General features: G+C 46.8%; 3 protein-coding genes across 4 annotated transcripts; 1 reads left to right on the forward strand and 2 right to left on the reverse strand.

Moving 5' to 3' along the window:
• Positions 1 to 1,511: 1,511 nt before the first annotated feature.
• Positions 1,512 to 6,066, reverse strand: LOC112892067 (S-formylglutathione hydrolase). Its single transcript, XM_025959136.1, has 7 exons — positions 5,812 to 6,066; positions 5,608 to 5,725; positions 4,843 to 4,890; positions 3,454 to 3,650; positions 3,245 to 3,343; positions 3,095 to 3,160; positions 1,512 to 2,100 (listed from the first exon to the last, which is right to left on the reverse strand). The coding sequence occupies exons 1-7, from the start codon at positions 5,971 to 5,973 to the stop codon at positions 1,918 to 1,920; spliced, it is 873 nt and encodes a 290-aa protein (XP_025814921.1). The 5' UTR covers positions 5,974 to 6,066; the 3' UTR covers positions 1,512 to 1,917.
• A 2,938-nt stretch (positions 6,067 to 9,004) lies between these two features.
• On the reverse strand, positions 9,005 to 13,108 carry LOC112892068 (probable glycerol-3-phosphate dehydrogenase [NAD(+)] 1, cytosolic). Of its 2 annotated transcripts, none has more exons than XM_025959138.1 (6): positions 12,906 to 13,108; positions 11,521 to 12,424; positions 10,527 to 10,748; positions 9,856 to 10,103; positions 9,535 to 9,674; positions 9,005 to 9,357 (listed from the first exon to the last, which is right to left on the reverse strand). In XM_025959138.1, the coding sequence occupies exons 2-6, from the start codon at positions 12,155 to 12,157 to the stop codon at positions 9,234 to 9,236; spliced, it is 1,371 nt and encodes a 456-aa protein (XP_025814923.1). In that variant the 5' UTR covers positions 12,158 to 12,424; positions 12,906 to 13,108; the 3' UTR covers positions 9,005 to 9,233. The 2 variants fall into 2 exon arrangements, with proteins under 2 accessions (XP_025814923.1, XP_025814922.1); XM_025959137.1 differs by lacking the exon at positions 12,906 to 13,108 and adding an exon at positions 12,547 to 12,853.
• Positions 13,109 to 13,850: 742 nt separating this feature from the next.
• LOC112892069 (proline-rich receptor-like protein kinase PERK8) lies at positions 13,851 to 16,290 on the forward strand. The gene is made up of 3 exons (XM_025959139.1): positions 13,851 to 14,072; positions 15,269 to 15,499; positions 15,677 to 16,290. Exons 1-3 carry the CDS (start codon positions 13,885 to 13,887, stop codon positions 15,732 to 15,734), a joined length of 477 nt encoding a protein of 158 aa, XP_025814924.1. The 5' UTR covers positions 13,851 to 13,884; the 3' UTR covers positions 15,735 to 16,290.
• The last annotated feature ends 53 nt before the right edge of the window (positions 16,291 to 16,343 follow it).

The following is a 16,343-nucleotide window of genomic DNA, read 5'->3' on the forward strand; positions in this document are numbered from 1 at the left end:
GCGAGCGCTAGGTAGGGGCGGATCATCGCGGCGGCAGAGAGGCGGTGATCGATGGGATGAAATAGATGCGACCGCCAATCCGTGCAGGGGCTAGCTAGGGCATATAGGGCAGGCCCATGCCTACGCAATCCATGTCTCTCCATCTCGCTACACTCCAGCTCCAGCTCCAGCCCCTGCCCCCCCTGTCTCGCCTGTCACCAACCGTCCATGTCGATCTGTTGCGTTGCTGCGAAGAAGATCCTCATCATCAGCCACCACCCTTCGTCTTTACATCTTACAGTGCCTCCGATCCCTAGCTATATGTTATTCCCTTTAATTTTGCGCCCTCGCTCGCTCGCTTTGCCGGGGTGGATGATGGATGGGTCGGGTGGATAAATTCATCATCACCAACAGTGGGCCTCTCTTTTGAGAAGTGATCTGCGTCGCGTCATGTCTGTCCGGGGGAGGATCCGTCTATAATTGGGAGCGAGCGAGCGGAGGCCAATGCAAGTGATCTGATCTGATCTACTATATATGATCGACATGATGTGATTCGCCGGAGCACATCTCCGTCGATCATCATCTATAGTAACGTCGATATCGATCGGAAACAGGGCCGGCAAGAGGTAGGAGGCAACAGCCACACCACACGCCGCCGCAGGAGGGCACGCGCCGGGCACGGTGGAGGCTCGTGTCTCGCCGCCGGTGGGATCGACGTCGTCTGCGACAGGCACTCGCACAAGCTGGGATGGATTTTTCACTTGCGTCCAGACTCGCAAGCAAAGAGCCTCGAGCACTAGCAGTACGGGTCATCACTGACCATCTCTTCGTACCCCTAGCTAGCTAGAAGCACGACGACCGCTAGCTAACCGCTCTTGCTGGGTGATGACAAAAATTCTCCATGATGGCCACGGGTTCCGGTCCTGGGAGGGACCGGGGGTCCAGAGGCGAGTCCGGCGAGCCGCCGCTAGCTCGGTCCCGGTGGTTGGACGCAATCTGCCGTACCTGGCTCAAGATACTGGATGTACCCACCGTGCCCGTGCCGTGGACGCGGCCCAACAAATGGGCTGCCTCAACAACCTGAACCTTGCTTGTGCCAAGGCACACCCACTGTCGCTCGCTGAGGTTACAGCGCAGATCTCGGAGAACCAATCACCAGCGACAGATCACTGTATTTCTGGTCACAATCTGATTTTTCTGGTGTGCCGATCCACAGATGACCATCCACATTTATGAACGAGAAATTTGTCGGTGCGAAGATCATCCATTGGCATACCCCCCAAACATTTCATTTGTCTGAATTTTGTAATGAGCTACTTCTAGGCCTTCCCCTCCCAGAATCAGTGACCGGGCCGACGGTGACTCCGGTCGGCCTCGTCCAGCTCCGCCACAATGGCTCACGTAGGCTACAGCATCCTTGCATCAAGTTGCAAATATGCAGCGGCAAATTGCCACTGCAGTGAGTAACCGAGCTGGACACACGAGCAGCTACAGACGATACGAGTGGGCAACATGGCAAAGTACTGAGAAAGGGCGACAACGATACAATCATATAAACCGCCCTGATCATACAGGTTTCCTCCCGTGCAGAAGCAAAGAAGGGTCAATTGCACACATGGGCAATCATTTCTTGCACCAGAAGTGGATTGCATCAGGGCCAATAATTGCGCACAACCAAAGACAAGGAAACTACACTCAAATGCACCATTGAGATCCCATTGCTGCTACAACAGACAGCATGGACAAGTCGTTCATCTTATTTGCATGTGGCTTTATTGTTCACCTGAAGCTAGCACCTACCAGACAAGAGAAGGTCCAAATGACTGTCGGCAGCGGGATAATAGTGACATGCTGTAAGCGGACACCTCTGAAACCACAGAACGGCCTCCCCATCTCTCTTCTTTTGATAGCTTCCTCACATTACAGGAGACTTCGAGGTCAGGCGCTTTTCAGAAACTGAGCATGGTGCGCAATGTGATCATCGATGAATGTAGCGATGAAAAAGTAGGAATGATCATATCCAGGCTGCATGCGCAATATCAGAGGAACCCCGGCAGCCTTGCACGCCTCCTCGAAGTTGCGAGGTAGCAACTGCTCAGCCAGGAACTTGTCATCTTCCCCCTAAACAAATTGTCAATACGAGCATATCAGATAAGCTCTCTCACAGAAACAACATTTTTTTACTTCACTCTGGAAAAAACAAAAACTTGATTGTAGTTGTAGTAGCCTCAAGACTCATCAGACATTTAATCCTCCAAACAGCGTTTGCACTGTGGGTGATGTATGATAGTTATAAGCCCTAAAATCTATCAGAAACAGCTGATAAGCTTGACCCTACTCTACTCCTTAGGAGCCTAGACTTCTACCCAGTTCAATCAAGAACAAGCATTTTAAGTTAAATCAATCGAATCAGGCAGTAGTTGTCTATGCTACAGTCAAGTAACCCTGATAGACAATGAAACCGTTCATGTATGGAGTCCTACAAATGCTAAGTTAATCAATAGAGGTCTCATCATTAGATGAGCTAACCGAATCCACAGTGTAGAAGACCATCAAAATGGCTGTGCTCAATCGCGTACAACAGTATAACAAATAAAATGTAAACAGACCATTTGAAAATGTTCTAAGGTCCGCATTTGCCATCAGCTTGTCACATACCTATTATCCAGGATGGCAACTCTATAATGTTGTCACATACATCTGACTATAGGTACTAGAGTCAGACTCAGTGGTACTTTCAAGAAAAAAAATTCCACCTATAATGCTAAGTAGATCTTCAAATGTATCGCATGCCACTTATCTGTACTGGACTACTGATTGCTCATATATGTGCTGGGTGGTCGATGAGGTTTCACTTTCAAGAATGATAGATATCAGATGCAAGCACTAAATGACTAGTCAACTCATCAAAAGAGACATGTGTGGCAACAGGTGGTTTCAGGTTTGATCACATGGACATATGTCACAACACTCGACTTAAAAGATTTTCCTCCATTTCTTTTAAACAATACTTCCTTTCATGTTCTGAAAATATAAAAGGAAACCAAAACAGCTGGGATAGCAATAGCATGATAGCAGAAACAGGACATGGGTGAATCCATGGCCAACATTGTACCTGATCAATTAGGATAGGAGTAGAAACTTTGTTGTTCTTTTTAATGAGGCAGGTAGCATCATATTCCTACAGCAATCAGGTACGTATAAGTATCCAACATATCCAGAGATATATAAGTATCCATCATATCAAAGAGAAATAGGAGAATACCTCCCAATCTGATTCTGTTGAGCCCAGGTAATTTGAGAATGCTTTCTGACCCCACGGGCAGTTTATCGGATTGACAATTGGAGCAAATGCTGATACTGACTGAAATTTTAGATAAACGCAAAATTCAGGGTGAGATTCAATACAAAATGTCATGGATGTCAACTTGAAAGGTCTATCTAGGCTTAAACAAAATGATATGTGAATAATACCTTGTATTTATCAGTGTTTTTCAAGTAAATTGTCAGTGCACCATGGCCTCCCATAGAGTGCCCAAAAATGGATGCCTGTTTAGTGTTGAGCAGTACAAAGTGATCACTCAAAATTTTTGGAAGTTCTTTCACAACATAGTCATACATGCGCCAGTTTTTCCATTTTTCATTTGTGGCGTTCAAATAAAACCCAGCACCTAGTCAGAAAAGGAAAAAAACATTAAGCTTATCTGAACGAATGTGCAGAAATATAATTCATTAAATCTGCTAGTATAGTGGAGTGTCTCTAATGTTCCAACAGAAGTGTTTTTGAGTTTTGACAGAATGTAAAGGATCTCCTGTTACTACAAGAGCAAACCAGTCTTCTATTGCGACCTACTTGCCATGGTAAAGTGTCAATTTCCTATCTTCCTCAAAACACATAAAAGAACCTCACCATGATTTGTACAGTTACTAATGATCATACGCAGGGCAATACAAACAAGCGATCCTGCACATTCCTTTCAAATACGCTGAATCCACATTAGTTAACACAGGGTGACCAAGACCACAATAATTGGAATAAGGCACAAAGAATTGTCTAGAATTCTAGATAGAACCATAAAAATATTAGCCACCAGGGTTACAGTCAGTAAGCAGTGTTCTTATCCTGAACTCCAGATACATCATTATGGAAGTTGACGCGATTAGTTCTTGCAAGTTGAGTGTTGATGTTATAATCACTTTATGAATAGCTTAACAAGCTCAGTCCACTGTAATTGAACCCAGATGTTTTTTTTTTGGCAGGATTTTTGTTCTCCTTTTGTAATTTGATATGAGTTTTTTTATTACAAATTGTTTGACAAAAAAAATGCTGATGTAAATCTCTGAAGATAACTAGGTAAAGAAAGATGTCCTAATACATGGCTAGAACATATATAAGAACTAATAAGCACACCAACCAAAGACAAATAGCATAGCACCCATGCTACTTGGCAGTCATCATGATTCTAGATCATATGATTTACCATAAATTCATATCATCATAAGGCACTCTATCGTGTCATGGTTTGCCTTTGACTTTAGTAGCATTGGACTAGTGAAAGTGCTGCGCAATCCAACAGGCTTATACATGTTACACTAATTGCCACACTGGTTACACCAAATCTCACACATGCCTTAAAGAATACCATCATTCCGTGAACTAATTCAGACTAGCCCTATAAGCTCCTGCTGAATTGATGACAGAAAAATTAGGAGAGGTGGATGATTACATAGTGAAACTATCACAAGACAACTTGCCAAGTTAGATACTTAGACTGAAACTTGCCGGGTAGGCAGACCATATATCTGTACAAAATGCAAAACTTTATCAAGGCTATATCTTAGTTACAATCCTTCGTTCCTTACCAACACCAAAATCATAGCTGTCTGACTCTCCTTCAATATTTAATCCGCCTGCATGAACCAAGGGAAAAGAGCAGTGAGAAAATAGAACTCCTTTACATTAACAAAATAATCATGTAAAGTGTATTCTAAACAACAAAAAAGGTAAAAGGCATTAATAGAAGTAAGATCACATTGAGCATACCCCAAATCATTTGCAGGTAAAGGAACAGACATTGCAGTCAGTTATCAACAGGATTATAGTTACATGGTAAATAGGGAAATAAGCGTTACTAGACTCGACTCTACAGTCTACACTACGTTTAGGCTGGAGGGGGGAAAATGCAGTTGGTAAATGCCCTAGGGAGGCTAGAACTTAAGGGAGAAATTGCTGTTGCCTCTTTTGCTGATAAAACTGTCTCATATCAAACCCAGGAAAAGGATCTACAATGGTGTAATCACTTATACACAAGCCAGTAAGATCTCAACGGTTTAAGTAATAACCCTTGTTCCTTAAGCTCCCAATACTAGCAGCATTGTATTTATCATATCAATTTTTAGAGATTCAAGTTCATACAAGTGATAAAAAGGTATCCATTAAGGGCAAATGATGTCCACAGCATAAACTTTGCTAGTATTACATTAATTGACAGGATCAGCTAGCCCCCAAAATTTCGCACAGAGAAAAAAAAGGAAATAGTAATCATCCCGGCATACTGAGACGTAACAGCACAGGCATAAACCCTAGAAACGGAACGCGGTGAGAGCACGGGTTCAATATCGACATACGTGGGGAGGTGTCGGGCGCGACGAGGGCGATGCCGTGGGCGGCGGCGGCGCGCTGAGCGCCGGCCTTAATAATGAAGTTCTCGTCAGTGCAGGTGAGGCCCGAGAGCCAGTACAGCACCTGCAAAGCAGCGATACGACACCTCGTCACATTCGACGGCTCGGATTAGCCCCGAGAGAAGCGGGGAGCAATGGCGCAGCACTCACGGGGACATTGGACGCCGGGGACGGGGGCAGGTAGACGGAGAAGGTCATGGGGCAGCCAAGGGTGGCGCTGTGGTGGCGGAAGCGGAGGTTGTGGCCGCCGAACATCTTGTTGCTGCTCAGCTGCTCCACCTCCCACACGTGAGGGGGAGGTGTCACCGCCATCGCTCGATCCACGCCGGGCCTTCGCCTTCCGGTACGGTGGGGATGGGGAGAATGGGAGTGGTGACTGGCGTTGGGCGGAGAGAGATGATTCTAGAAGACGGGTAAGGCGACGAGAGAGAGGAAATATCTCAAGGCTCGACGGGCCTTGACAGGCCTGATTGTGGGCTGGAAGTCTGAAGCACCAGATATTGGGCCGGAACATCTTAGTGTGCGTTAATGGGCTATTATTCCTGGAGCCATCTGAGACACTGCAAAATGCTAATTTCCGGCAAGAAAATTAGTTCTTTTTATCTGTCTGAGGAGAAGGTTGGAAGAGTTCATTGTACTTTCAAGTTTTTACAGTCGCCTTTGTCTGTATTCGATGAAGCCCTGTATGAATCGGGCACAGTTCAGCAGGAGCAACTTGCTTGTGTTTGACCTGGGTGTTGCACACTCAAAGCTGGCTTGGCTAGTAGCTTAAACAGTGCACCTGAATTTTCCCTCAAAAATCGAAGAAGATCAAGAAATGCACTGATCGTAGATATACCTCGTCCAATGGAGTGTGAAAATGGTCATGGTCAGTGTGTACATGCCATGTTCCCTGGAATTCTAAAAAAAAAGGTGCATGCCATATGCAACAAGTTGTCGAAACATCTAGAAAGTTTTGATATAACACTGCAAATCAACACCTAGCAGAGAGACACATCGCAGAATGCTAATTTCCAGCCAGAACAGCTTCTTCCCCCGGCACTGATGAGTACTCTCAACTCAACTGGGTGTTCATGATTTCATATAATAGGTGCTTATAACATTTATTGATCTAGTAACCTCTTGTACAACATGGCAGTGGAGAAGCACAAAGAATTCCACGACTAACAAAGGCCCAAGCTCAGAGCCTCACACATCCGCCAATCATATACATCTTCCGGAAGGTGAGGAGCTCACCCATCTTCCAATATTTGAGATTCGTGCGGTCCACGGAGGCCGCACGATCTCCTTCCTCCCCCTCCTCCTTCTCCTCCTCCTCTCAGCGCGCCGCCGGCCACTTCGGTCATCAGGTTAGGGTTCCAAGTTGAGGGTGCAGAAGGCGTGGTCGGGAGGTGGGGGAACTGCCGACGGCAAGGTCGCCGCCGGCGGGGGTATTGGTTGAGGCCGGCTGTGAGCTTAGGGTTCCAGGGTTACCGAGGCACGGGAGCTCCAATGGTCGCCGGCGTTAGAAAAGAAGGTGCGGGGGGGGGGGGGGGGGGATCGATAGGCGTGGTGTATGGGCAGGCGGCGTGGCGGAGGGCGCGCACCGCGGTGGGTGGGTGGACGGCGCGACGGCAAGGCAGCCGTCTGCCGGGGCGGGGGCGGAGGACGGCGGCAGGAGGCCTGTTGGGTCTTAAAGATGATTACGCGGAAGATAGATAGGAACCCCCTCAGACTCAGACACCTGCTCCAAGCTCGATCAAGAATGATCTGTAGCTTGGCGAATTGGTTCTCATCCAGCCTTGTGTTTATATTCTGCTCATATACAGGGCTAACAAGATCTTGGTTTTCCGAAGAGAGATGGATGGTTGTAGAATGCATTCCTTTCTGCCATCTCAACCCTTTAATTTCCTTCCGCGAGGGTCATTCATCAATTCATCCCTCGAGGCTTGACAATATCTCTTGCCGGGAGCTGCTTGCAGATTTTGACAGGTCAAGTATTTATCAGAACAGTAATGCGAATCAATTGGAATGCACGAGAAGAGGGTGAACTTTCGCTTGATTGCATTCCTCACTCCTCAAGCACGCTGTAAATTACCCAGTTATGTAGAGATCAACGGGCGGAGCACAAACCTTTTTATCAGTATTCTGTAAAAGCCTCTTCAGGATTGTATTGGGCATAGTTTCAGCCGGAGCAACTCGCTTGTTTTCTTCCAGGTGTCGCTCACTTATCCTGGATTGACAAGCAGCTCAAAAAATGCACCGACGGCAGATAGCACTTAGAATGTCCAAGTGAGAAGGAAATGGATTTTTCAGCTGAGCAGCAATCCAAAAGTATACTGCAGATAGTTCAGTTAAGCGGCAAGCAACAGAATGGCGGCACATACAACATAAACCTTTCTAGCAGGATTCTACAGAGCTTCTTCAAGATCGTCCGCCGCCATGCCCGGCGGCGTGAGCTCATGCGCGCAAATCTCTCAGCTCGGATGCAACGACGGCCAACGGAGCGGTTCCTGTTCCTGCTGTGGGAGAGATGGTCGTTCTAGGGCTCGAGTGGGGATGGATCTTCGCGCTCTGGGCTGCGCCGGACGCCGGGGAGGACGGTGACGGCGTAAGGGCCACAAGAGCCGACGAGGAGATAGAGCAGTCAACCAGGGGTCTATTTGTAAATACTTAGGGGTCTAATTGAAAATAATCGGATCGCGATCCATAATCGCGATCAAATCGGGGGGTATTTATAAATAATTGGATCGCGATTAATAATCGCGATCCAATTTAGGGGGGTATATGAAACTATACAGGGGCCTTCCTGTAAAAACTCGGGGCGGCGACATGGGCACAGCTGCCGGCGAGGTCGCTCTGCCGCCGGCAAACCCGCTAAACCCGCCGCCAGGTCCGACGAGTTCCCGCGCGCATCCTCCGACTCCTACTCCGCTCGCGCGCTGCTGACGGCCCTCGCTCCTCCAGGGATGCCGCGGTGGCCTGAGACCGACGGACCTAAAGCTCGGCGCTGCGACGCCGCCGCGCGGACGGCGGGTGCGCTGGCGCGGGATGGATAGAGCACAAGCTGCTAAAACTCGACGCTGCTGGCTCGGTTCCTCTCCTTGTCGCATTCGAGTCTGCAGGTCGCAGCGAGGGATGGCCGATGGGCAGTGATCGGCCGACGGCCGGCGGTGCTTGCGGCTGCGCACGAGCTGCTTTGCTTATCCTGTACAGGTTGCAGAATGCATCCGCACATACACTCCTATCAGATCCTAGCAGAGCGCACATAAACACTGCAAAAATCATACGCTCCACCTGACACGCTGTATAATGCTGATTTCCAGCGAGAGTAGTTTCTTCCTCGAGTACTCTCAACTTGGTGTTCATGTAACTAACAGGCGATCATAACATTTATTTATTCAGTAATCTCTTGTACAATGTGGCAATGAAGAAGCACAAAGAATTCCACAACTGAAAAAAAGGCCCTGTAACTCAGACATGCCAATAGCACTGCGGAGAGACCTGCTCCAAGCTCGATCAAGAATGATCAATAGCTTGGCGATCTCCTCCCGCCTTCGTTTATGTTCTACTAATATACAAGACTAACAAGATCATGGTTTTCCAAGGAGAGATGGGCGGTAGAATGCATGGCTTTGTGCCATCTCAATCCTTTCGCGAGGATCATTCATCGTTTCATCCCTCAAGGCTTGGAGAATGTCTCTTGCTGGGAGCTCCCTGCAGATTCCAATAAGTCCAAGGATTTATGTCAGAGCTGGTTTAACATAATATAGGCAGTTAAATTCAGGAATAAGAGTGTAATTTTTCACTTGGGTTGCAGTCCTCACTCCTCAAGCACACTGTAAAAATTCTCCAGTCATGCAGAGAGCAATGGGGGCGACACAGAACACAAACCTTTTTATCAGTATTCTGTAAAGCCTCTTCAGGATTGGGCATAGTTCAGCCGGAGCGACCTGCTTGTTTTCTTCCGGGTGTTGTACACTTAAGCTGGGTTGACTAAGCAGCTCAAAAAATGCACCAACGGCAGAGATACCCTGTCAAATGGAACGATAAAACAATTATTCTGAAACACACCATGTTAGGAAAAGGGACAGTTCCAAAAGTTAGGGTTGTCCAACATCCAGGAAGCTTTGACATCTTCTGCAATCTTCGCCTTTCAAAGTTCGTCAAGAGATTCTCAGAATAAAATAAAACAAAACACTGTTAATGTATTACCTGAATCATTCCCTTTCCCTTGATACTATCACCCATGTCAGGACTCAGCTCTCCCTTGGCAAGCATTTGCCCATACCATGCATTGCGACCTTTTAAGAGAGTTACATAAGTATCAGCCAGCAGAGGACCAGCAAGTTTCTCTGGTTGTTCTGTCAGCAAGTGAGTAATGAATATCATCTCTGACGTGCAATGAGCAAAATATACAGATTTGCTTGTTGCACTCTCATTTGTTAAAGCTGCCACCATTCCTGAAACATAAAGAGAGACATGGTGAAACAGGAACACATAAAATTAGTAAAACAAAGCAACCATACTATCCTATTTGTGCCCATGGCCTTTATGACAAATATAACGTTGAGTCAAAAAATGGAGATTATCAAAGAGTAAGTAGCAAGTATTCAACACTAAATCTCTATTTCAAGGTTTTCAAAGTGGATTGTTTCTCTTTTCTTAAAATTCTAAGGAACCCTTCTGATCCTAGTGTACCCCACCCTGCCATCCATACTCTATTAAGGCAAGAGGTCATGGTGATGGGTGACCATTAAACGGATCAACTACAATTTAAGCAAAAAAAAACTTCCATGTTTCACATACTTTCTTCAACCTCAAGGAGTAGAATGCCAATTACACTAATGTTGACAACTAATTAAAATCAGAGAAGTTAGTTTTACCAGCGCCAATTGCATACACATTCTTCAGGCCACCCATCACCTCATGAGTGACAAGATCACTGTTGTCCCAGACAATGAAATGTGGCTGCCTCAAAAACTTAGCAAGAGGCTTCCTCCACTTGTTGGATCCACAGATTCGAGCGTTTGCGTATTCTTTGTTATAAATTTCTGAGGCGATGTTTGGTCCTCCAAGATAGAGTATATTCTCAGTTGGAACTCCAGCTGCATTGTATTTCGAAAAAAATATCAGCCTGTACTGTTGAGTTCAAATATGCAGGTCAAGAATTAAGCACAGCCACAAAAAAACTGATTATATGTTTCAACCAGGTGCATGTCAAGATCAAGACCATTCTTTTGATCAGGGGCATTGCAGATAAGCATCATGTCATGATCATGCCATAAATTTACAAGTTTGGTGTGTTTGACTTTCCGTGCATGTAAAACACATCATAATGGTAAATAAAGAAATGGAACAGACAAGCAAACACATGAATCAGAATTTAATGCAGCCTTCAAATGGAGCAGATTATTGAGCCAAAAGAATTGTTGGTGGGAGCATAACCACAAATTAACTGTGCTAAAAGCTAATGGCATAATTATGCAGTATATCTGGTTATGGTAACAGACAGGTAATAAATAGGTTCAGTCTGTCCTCTGTACTAGTAAATGGATAATTATGGTAGGTAACCAACTGAAGTTATTAGCATGAACTATAGAAATCAGGAGCGTTTGTCAAATATTGTGCGGTGCACATATGAGCATTCCACATGACAGCATTTTGTACGTTAATCAAACATTGTGCTATTTAATCATTACACTAGTAAATAGCCAAGTACTAGGAACACTTTGATCAAGCAGCTTACCATGCATGTCACAGTCATAAATCTATTTTTGGCAACCAAGACCATTCAACTTCCTTCAGAAACCGAGTGATTGAATTCGAATCTTTCAATTTAAAATACACAGAGACAAAAGAGACAAGAGAAATTCTTACTTGCCGAACTAATCATTTGAGTAGGTGTAATGATACGAGGAATCGGATCCAATGAGGCTTCTATCCCCTTCGCCAGGGAAATTATTACCGGTACACTGATCCTCTCCTTCCAATACTTGCTGATCTCCTCAAACACCTCCCTCGTCTCGGTGGATGGCAACCCATTGACCACAATGTCAGCATCCCAGACGGCTTCCTGCAGGTTGGTGACGACCTTGAGAGGGCAGAGCGGTGTTTCGATCATGTTCAAACAGAATCCATCCTTCAATATCTCATCGGCATACAATTTTCGATCCCCAAGCCGTGCCTCGACATACTTCAAGTAGGCGCAGCGGCGGATGAGGCGCCTCAGAACGTCCTCCCTCGAGTTGATCACCTCGAACAGATGCTCCGCGGTGGACCGGTCCACCGTCCTTCCCGGGCGGCGCCAAATCCTTATCTGCACCTTCTCCCGAAAATGGCCATAGGCGTCCTGCAAAAGAGCAGCAAAGACACTGCCCCAAGCGCCGGCACCAACGCTGACGATCTTGAGCAAGTCTCCGTCCGACTTGCCGAGCAGCCGGCGCAGCTCGTCCAGCCGCTCCTCAGTGCCATTGGCGCCGTGCACCGATCCATTCATGTGCACGCTCCCAACCATCTCTCTCGCAATCGAACAGAATTCAGAAACCACTCGAAACTAGGACACTAAGAGCGGCTCAGCTCACAGGTGTGTGCTCTCAGAGGCAATTAATCGAACAGCTTGAGCGCGAGGCAGTCCTACCCGCCCAGAGCCCAATTCCTGCATCACCCAACGACTCCGCCACGCGCGAAATCGCTTCAAACGCCGCTCACCAACCACTGACCTAACACAACGCCCCCTGATCTTCCCCTCAGAAAATTCCGAGAGCTGGTCATCCACCACCACCTACAACCACAGAACGCCAAACACAAAATCAAGCACAATCCAAGAACCACGGCACGGTCGCAGGGATAAGTAATGGGATCAACGCCGGTAAAGCAAGCAGCCGCCTTTACGTCGCCACCCACCTCCAGCTCAAGGATACCGGGGCCGGAGCTGTCCGGCAGCCGGCATTGGGGCGAGGCGCGCCGGGCAAGTTGGGGGTGGGTGGCGTGGCGGATGGATGGATGCAACGGCCCAGAGCCTGGATTGGAAGCAAGCGCTCGATCGGCTTGGCCTGGATAAGTAAATGGGGGCTGTTCGGCCCCGGAGGTGGGTGGAGGCATTAATGGAGATGGATGGCGCCAACCATACAGTGTCCGCCATTAATGAGCAAACGAGCGAGGAGTGGGAGTGGGAGCGGAGTGGGCCGTGGGGGAGGAGGGTGGACAAGCCTCCTGCCTCGCTCGCTGTTTCTCGAGCTGGTCGTGCACTGGTGCTTGCTTACTCTGCTTTCGCTTCCTCGAAGGAGACGATGACGATGAGTCGGCTACAGTCACTCGTTTCTCCATGGCAGAGAGCGCTGAAGTGAACTGGATCACTGAAACTGCATCGCGGTACTGATGCGCCAGCGCCAGCGATGGAGACAAGATTCGGGATACAACAGATCGAGAAAGCCAAGCATTCGCCTCCGGCCTAAGATAGGCTATAGCATTGGCGGTAGCCTCCAGCATGCTCATCGATCGATCGCTGACAATGACACAGTGGCATGGCATACTCCAGTGCATAGGAGATGGGAGCAGCATCGCTGCATCGGCAAATGTCGCTGTCTTCCCGGGCGGGGCAGCTGCAGCTTTCAGCTTTCTCAATGGCGCGACCGTGAAGTGAAACATACATGCCGGCGTCCCTCTCAGGCACATTCATGCATTTATTTTTTACTTTTTTTGAACGAACACATTCCATGCATTTAGACAACACTCTTCTTTCTTGGTTGTCAGTTGCAACCACCACTTTTGCAGCACCAGGACTGGACAGCTCAGAGATCAAACAGATCGTAGCGTAGCAGCAGTCGTCTGATCTCCATCGCCTCTGCCCCCCCCCCCCCCCCAAAATCTTCAGATGATGCAGAGACCTTGTAGGTTCCATCCATTCCAGAGCAGTTAATTCCCTCGCGTGCAGAGATTGATGGTGCAGTGTATCTGGAATTCTGGATTGCTTAAGCACACGCTGAGAAAAAAGAGTTTCAAAGTTGCTGAGAAAAAGAGGGAAACTAGGCCCATACTTAGCAACATGTTATGTTGTTGCCCGTTCAAGTAAGTATACTAGGCCTTGGGCCTAGGTAGCCATGTTTGAGAGACTCGGCTAAAACTTAGTTTGGCCCAAGTTAGGCTCTCTTTCGCAGGCCCACTAGCCCCACAGCCCACGTCGAAAACGAAGCTAAAGGGAAGGAGCCCAACCTGGCGTGAACCGACCCCTGACCGGACCCGATGTCGTTGGTCGCCTACGACGCCTCTTCCGACGAGGAAGACGCCGGCGAGCCTCCGGTCGCGGCGGCGCCCTCCCCTCCACCCGTAGCCTCCTCCATCGGGCCGCAGCCCAGGCCTCCGTCTCCTTCGACGGCGGTGGGCGCCGCTCCTCAGCCTACTCCGCCGCCGCCTGCACCCAGCCAGAGCCAGTAAGTCCTTGCTGCCTTGTCTCTCTAGGGTTTCGCTCGTGGGAACTGGGGTTGCTTGGCAGGTGACCAAGAGACGGGGCTGGCTGATTGAGTGTGCTGTACTAAAGCTGAACCGATTGGCTATCGACTCACCGTACTAGTAAATCTTCCATCAATAAAACTCATGGTTCCCCAAATAGCTCACAGTAGCTGTAGCAAAATCATCTATGCTAGTGAAGGTTCAGTTCGAAATGATAATTGGCATGTATGTCTGCATACTTTGCAATGTGCTCCTTTTATTGCTGGGATTTATTTATGCAACTTCAAAACCATGAAGAGAGTTCTAATATTCTATATGTAAGGTCATCACTCATCATGATATGCTTGACGTGATATGCAGCACAGCTTCTGCCTTTCTCATTAGAAATCAAAGAAGACACCTCCACTTTCACTTTTTTTTATACAATAGTATCAGTATTCAGTTCACACAAGCTTAGTGGCACTCAAGTTAACAAGATTTAGTTAAACCAAGCTGTGTAATTACAATGACAAGGATTGTTCAGGGAAACTTTGTTGACTGCAATTGTATTCGTGTTTTGCAGTATTTGGAATATATGCTAACAAGTGAGTCACATATCACTTCTGAAATAATGCATTTGTTTACTATTCCTACTGCATTGCACACTCCTTCCTCAGTGGTCACCATAGATCAATCTGGAATTACAATTTGTTGGAATGAGGCATTGAGATAATAAATTCCAACAAGAAAGAAAAAAGCACCGTTACCTTGTCTTTGATCTCCTTTCTTTTTTTGAAAAGAAAAAGAAAAAGGGGGAAAAATGGTACTCCTAACAGGCCAAGTTGGATTATTAGATGTCCTGTGCAGTGTTGGTTTATTGGGCAAAAAGATTTCAAGTGATGTTAGTTATCTAAAGCAGACACTTCCCTTCCGCATTTCACCTCCTTACCGTATTTCATATGGAGCTACTTCCCTTGTTATTTCATTGCCCCCACTTTCATTTTGGTGCCTGGCCTTGTTTTTGTTTCTTCCCTTTTTTCCCTCAGTTGTATGCATGCTGAGATTTTATTTTGGATGTATACTTTTCAGATTTGCCACTTGCAAGTAGATTTCTACCAGTCCTCCCTGCCATTGCTTTCTAGGTTTGATATGTTATTGTCGAGTTCGTAATTTCTTGATTTTATCTTTTTTGCTCCAGGAACATAGCATCCATCAGTTCGAGTAATGTCTCCCTGCCCACACCATCATTAGACCTCCCAGATGTTGCAGATCTCTTTGCTCCCCCTGCAGACAATGCATCAAGGAAGAGAGAATCAAATGGATCTGCTCTTCATGACTCACGCAGTAAATTTCCAAGGATGCAACCACAAACCCGAGGCGTAAGAAGTGCTGCAGGGAACTCTCTAATTCCTCCGCAGCTTCGTGGAAGGTTAGTTTGTTTTTCCTTTTCCTGTGTATTTGGTGTCATGTGGGACCAATCTCCACAGTAAAATGCTTTTAGTGAACTAAGGCATATGGGCCCAGTCCCAGATTGTTTTTGCCAAATATTCACATCATGTGTTTTCTATGCCTAAATAATGTTTATCTTTTGGTCACTGCTTCACAGGAGCAACATTGTTACTGAAGATATGAGCAAACTGTTTGTGGCTAAACGAAAAGAGTAGCATTTTAACACTTCGTGAACGTGAACCCATATTCGGATTTCATCGACACATGTACTGCCTCCCACAGTCCCATGGATGTGTGGGCATGATGGAAGGATGTTGTTGAATCCTAGAGAAGAAGGATGCTAATGGTACTTGCAACCTAGATTCCAGAACACAGTGGGTTGTCGACTTGTCGTCAGATTTGGATATTTTGTTGGTGCCTATTTCTCTGGTGCTCACTTGCATTTGCGGCGCTATGATGCTACATGCCTGATGTTGGATGCATGTAACTCTGTCAGGGCAAACTAGATGCTGTCACCCTGTTAGGAGTTAGGACTAGGTGCAACTCCATTTATCTTTTCATTGGTGATGATCATGTATTCTGCCCTGCTCTAGTTCCTGGTTAGCCTTGTTTCGAGACGTGCGTGCATTATCCGCTGTGCTCTAGTTTGGGTTTTGGGATCGTTGAGCCTATAAAGCTTTTATTTGAGTTATATCAATACTCTGAAGGAATGTTGTAAACTAGTTGTTCTCTTAGGATTCTGTTAGCAAAACGAGCGTTTTTTCATTTTAACAAAGTTTTCGCAAAAACTAATTCCACTCTGTATTCTACCACTACCATCGTTC

This window comes from Panicum hallii, chromosome 5, assembly GCF_002211085.1.
Source record: "Panicum hallii strain FIL2 chromosome 5, PHallii_v3.1, whole genome shotgun sequence".
NCBI lineage: Eukaryota > Viridiplantae > Streptophyta > Magnoliopsida > Poales > Poaceae > Panicum > Panicum hallii.